This window comes from Bubalus bubalis, chromosome 18 (genome assembly GCF_019923935.1).
Source record: "Bubalus bubalis isolate 160015118507 breed Murrah chromosome 18, NDDB_SH_1, whole genome shotgun sequence".
Taxonomy (NCBI): Eukaryota; Metazoa; Chordata; class Mammalia; order Artiodactyla; family Bovidae; genus Bubalus; species Bubalus bubalis.
In genome coordinates, this window is record NC_059174.1 from 25038108 (window position 1) to 25043401 (window position 5294).

The following is a 5294-nucleotide window of genomic DNA, read 5'->3' on the forward strand; positions in this document are numbered from 1 at the left end:
GCCACCGCCATGAGAAGCAACTCCAGAGTAGCCCCTGCTCACTTCAACTAGAGAAAAGCCCACCTAGCAACAAAGACCCAGCACAGCCAAAAATTAATCAATACATAAAACTATAAAAAACAAAAACCTGTAGGGCTCTGGCCTGCTGTGGTCCAAAGCCCAACTTGGTAAAGGACCCACACCCAGGCTGTCTGGGCCCCAGGCCTTTCTCAGGTTGCAATGGAGCTACCCCTGCAGAATGATGTCCGTGCAGCCTGCTGACCCCCAGAGGAGGCCTTCCCAGCACCCAAAAGCTCCTCCAGGTGGGCAGTCCCTCTTGGCTCCAGCCTGGCTGCCCCTACCCCTTGCCCAGGGTGCACCAAACATGAAGGACGTTGGCCAGCTTGAGCAGGGATGCAGCCAGCTGAGGATGGAGGCGTCTCAGTTCTATTTGAGGAACCAAGAAATGTCCCCTGTGAAAGGAGAAGTGTGCATGGCCCCCGGATACACATACCCCACCTCTGTCCCCAACGGAGTGCCCATTCTCTGGAAAGCCGCAAACATTCCAAGACTGGACTTCTGCTGAATCATCCCGAATTCTTTGAATTCCACGGGTCTAGGGAAAGATGTGGGTGAGGTGATCAGAGGCGGGGCAAGATCCCCAAAGAGGTTAAATAGGTCACCTTCACCCTGGGAGTTCACCCTGGTCTCCCCTGAGCAGAGGGACCCACACGCAGAGACCTTCTCCCCGGCTCCTGGCATCATGGCTCCCCTGAAGACACTGCTCCTGGTCGCCGTCCTCCTGGGGGCTCTTCTGCAGGACACCCACGCAGGTGAGAGCAGAGGAGAGACACAGGAGGAAGGGACACTGGGCAAGGAGGGATGGGGCCGCTGAGACCACAGCAGCTGCATATGCACATTATTCCTGCAAAGGTGTGAGAGGCTGGCAGCAATAGGATTTAGAGGGAGGCGTTCAAAGGAAAATAACGATGATGAAGACGGGGAGGAGGAAGATGAATGTCCTAGAACCTGGGGCTCAGCTTCTGAGGAAAAAATTGCTTGCACATCTCCCCCTGCAAATGTCATGAGGCAGTGACTGTGATTGTGTTTTGACAGTGGACAAGGAGCAATTCTCACAAGTATTTGTTAAGAGTCTGTTTATTTAATGGGTTTTTATATACAATGAGGGGCTTCCCTGGTAGCTCAGTTGGTAAAGAATCCACCTGCAATGCAGGAGACCCAGGTTCGATTCCTGGGTTGGGAAGGTCCCCTGGAGAAGGAATAGGAAAACTCCAGTTTTCATGGCCTTTCCTGGTGGCCCAGACAGTAAAGATCCTCCTGCAATGCTGGGAGACCTGGGTTTGGAAGATCCCGTGGAGGAGGATATGGCAACCCTCTCTAGTATTCCTGCTAGGAGAAGCCCCATGGACAGAGGAGCCTGGCCGGGCTACAGTCCATGCGGTGTCAAAGAGTGGGACACGACCGAGCACCTAAGCACAGCACAGCATATAGAATGAGAGGGCTGGCATCAAGGCAGGAGCACACGACCCCAGAGCAGGTGAAAAAAAAGAGATTTTTATACTCAGTTGGGAAAGGAAGGCTGAGCTAAGATGACTATTTTAGAGAAACAAAGCTGGTTAGTGCCCGTGTGGTGGCACAGTGGCAGGGCCGCAGTCTTCGGGGCTAGCTTAATTGGGGTGACCGTCACAGTTGGCTGCATGTCTCACTTTTGTAAAAGTCTGGGCCTGGCCAGCTCCGTGTCAGTCAAACCAAGCTCCACCCCCAAGATGGTAAGAGGACACTCCGAGGCTTCTCAGAAAGCACCTTGTGGTGGTCTGAATTGAAGTCACAGATCGTCTGTTTGCCGGTTTGCAGATGCTGGATATTTTTTCTCCTGCTGAGGACACCAAGCCCCGGGAAAGTGTGTTCACACCCGGGCCTCCACTTTCTCATCTGTAGAATGGGGTAGTGACAGCACCTGTCTCCAGGTGTGCTTAAGGACTGAAGGAACAGCTGCAGCCAAGGGTCAGCCCAGAGCCTGGTCCAGAGTCAACGTTTGGTTTTCGGGGCTGGTCTGAGTGTGAGCACGCATGGATGCACACACATGCAGACACACACATATATGCGCAGACTCCCCAGGCACATAAAGATTCACACCTGCACACAGATCTCCACACACAAATGTGCACACGCACAAAGACGCACACACAGGCATGTGTACACAAATCCTCTCAAACACATACAGACATGTGCACAGACAGACACACAAACACCGCAGGGCCCCTCAAAGCACACACACGACCTCATGCACACAAACATGCACACTCTGACACACAGACTCACACACAGAGACACAGGTGCAGACCCCTCACATACTCCCCCACACAGAAACACGATCACAGAGCCCCCCGAGGAGACCCCTCCCAACCACACAGACACACACATGCAGAAACGCACACGCAAGGACCCACATGATGCCACACACACACAGACTCCTCACCACAGAGACACACACACGTTCTGGCCCTCACAGACCCTCCCCAAGCAGACTTGAGCACACATACCTGTTCCTGCTTGGCCTTCCCCGCAGCTCGAGCAGGCAACGTGGGCCGGGAGTGCTGCCTGCAGTTCTACAAAGGATCCATTCCCCAAAAGGTGCTGGTGGGTTGGTACCAGACCTCGGACGATTGTCCCAACAAAGCCATTGTGTAAGTCTGCCCTTGCCATTCCCCTCTGCCCCGCTTCTTACCCCAGGAGCTGAATGTGGGAGAAGGTGGACCCTGGAGCTCCAGGAAGGGCCACTGCGGAGGGGAGAGGACAGACCGGGGCCTTCATCCCTTGTCGCTCTGGTCCTGCTCCTCAGGGCCACTCCCACTCCACACTCCGTGAACCCCCAAAGGACCTCAGGCTGTGAGGTCTAAGCTCTTTATACATTTATGAGGAAAGGGAGGCCCTGAGAGACACGGGACAGCCCCATGCACAGGGACAGTCAGAGCCGTACGTGGTCGCTTCTGCAGCCTGGGCCCGAACCCTGAGCCCCTCCCAGGCACCCCTCATCCCCAGGGTTGTGTGGATGCAAATGGTCTGAGGTGGGGAGCAAACCGGTGCAGCCCTGGCTCCCTGGAAGGGTCGGGAATCACTGAGGACAGAGCGTGGGGTCCCAGAACTGCTGCTGCCACCCTGGGTGACTTCAGGCGAGTTCCAGCCCTTCTTGGGGGCTTGGGTCCTGGTCATCACAGGGCGAGGCTGTGCCAGGACTCCAGAAGGCCTCCCTGCCCTGACCCCCCACCATGGTGTTCTCCCTCCATGTAGGCTGGTGACTCGCTCTGGTAGAACCATTTGTGCAAACCCCAAGGACAAAAAGGTGAAGAAGGCAATGAAGTACTTGCAGAAACACATGAAGCCACCTGCTCTGGCCCTCCAGGAGTCCTGACCCCTCCTGGACTTCTTGTAGACCTCCCGCCTCCATGTTCATTACCCCAACCCCCAGCTCCTGGAGCCAGAGGAGGCCCTACAAGGATAAAGAGGCCCCTTGTCCCCTTTTCTGATTAAAGTCTTTCTCCCCCAGTCTGGGTTCAGCGTGTTCTGTCCACCCTGGCCTGTCGCCCTGGAAGGGCCCTCAGAGAACATCTAGTCTCTCCCTGTTCACGTTAGAGAGGGAAGCTGAAGCTTCGGGTGCAGACCACCCTCAGGGAGAGGGGGCCCCGGGAGAGAGATGGAGGCAGGGGTGGGGCTGAGGGATGTGGGATGAGCAGGGCAGGGGTGACAAGAGGCCAGTTGCCCACCCCAGCTCTGCTGCATGAGAGCAGGAAGAAGCCCTGGGAAGGGGCTTCCAGCTAGCCTCCCATCTAATCTGCCCCTGGCGTCCTCACGCCTGATCCCAATTCTACGAATGTTTCCAGGATTCTTTCCAGGCAGGCTGGGGTTCTGCCAAGTACTGGGGAGCTCCCTGGCGCCAGGGACTCCTGCAGCCCCTTCTCCATCTTGCCTACCTCTCAGCCCCCCCAACCACAAACTGCAGCCCAGCCAGCCCCAGAGGGTCTTTATAAGCCCAGCTGCGCACCCCCTCTCCTGGCTCCAACTCCAGGCTGGCTCCCAAGGCTGGAGTTACTCCCCCTTGTCCTGAGTACCCCGCCCCAGCCTCACCCCTGCACCCACTCAGTCCCATGGCTCCCAGCCCTCATCTCCCACTCTGAGCAGGCTGCTTCCCACATGGTCCGTGATTCCTGCTGACCTGAAGTGTGAGCCCCGGCCTACCAGGTGACATTGCACCCAGCCTCAACCCAAGCCAGCCTGCGAGAAGCCATCCTGGCTGCCACCCCTCCCACCTCTCCTGCTCTTCGGGACGCTAGGGCAGCCCATGGGGGTTGTTTTCCTGTTGACTCCTGTGAGGGTCTGTAGTCCTGATTCCTCCATCATATTGGGAGCTCAGTGAGTCCCCCTAGAGAATCCACAGCCCATGTGCTCAGAAGGATGGAGAAGGACCCATCCCCAAACCCCTCTGTCCAGGCCCAGCTGAGGACTGGAGTCATGGGGAATGGACAGAAGTTGGAATCTTCAGATTCTAGATCTGTCTCACTCTCCTCACCAGCCGTGGGCCTGTGGCTTCTCTTTCTGGGGTGAAGTCTAGGGACAGGGGCAGTGTGTCCTTCTCTCATGGAATTCGGTGTTATTTGGCTGGGCTTTCTTTTCCGGGCCCTCTTCTGCCCCCTTGTGGTCAATTGTTTTATTGACGGGCAGACATCAGAGCCAAACCAACGAATAAAAGTGATGATAATAATAAGGTTGATGATGGTGGTGAATTATCTTATCCGTGACTCCAGGGTCTTCTCAGCCACAGTTGGGCTTTTTCTCTGCCCCTGGTCCCAAGGAGTATCCCTCGAACAATCACCTCTGATCCAGAGTCTTTTGGGGCAGCCCAGTCTGAGTCCTTTGTGGGAAATGTTGTCTGGATCCACAGTGTAAGGGGTGGGGAAAAGATGATCTCAAAATTAGGGGAGGCAAGGAGATGCCCCTGTGACAGCAAGGGAGAACAAGGGCTGGAGCCTAGACCTCCTCACCCTGCAATAAAGACACTCAGGAAATTCCCCGATGGTCCAGTGGTTAGCTCTTGGCGCGTTTGCTGCTGTTGTCCTGGGTTCAATCCCTGGTCAGGGAACTAAGATCTTGCTAAGCCACGCGGCACAGCCAAAAAGAAGAAGAAGAGAGACACTCAGAGATCATGCATGTAATCCCAGTGCATTGCAAACTCGCCTTAAAAGAATAAGAACTTTTTTCCTAGTGAAATCTTCCTGCTGCTGCTAAGTCGCTTCAGT

General features: G+C 55.6%; 1 protein-coding gene across 1 annotated transcript; it reads left to right on the forward strand.

The window, feature by feature from the left end:
* Positions 1 to 661: 661 nt before the first annotated feature.
* CCL17 (C-C motif chemokine ligand 17) lies at positions 662 to 3546 on the forward strand. Its single transcript, XM_006059057.3, has 3 exons — positions 662 to 812; positions 2570 to 2687; positions 3292 to 3546. The coding sequence occupies exons 1-3, from the start codon at positions 743 to 745 to the stop codon at positions 3410 to 3412; spliced, it is 309 nt and encodes a 102-aa protein (XP_006059119.1). The 5' UTR covers positions 662 to 742; the 3' UTR covers positions 3413 to 3546.
* Positions 3547 to 5294: the final 1748 nt, after the last annotated feature.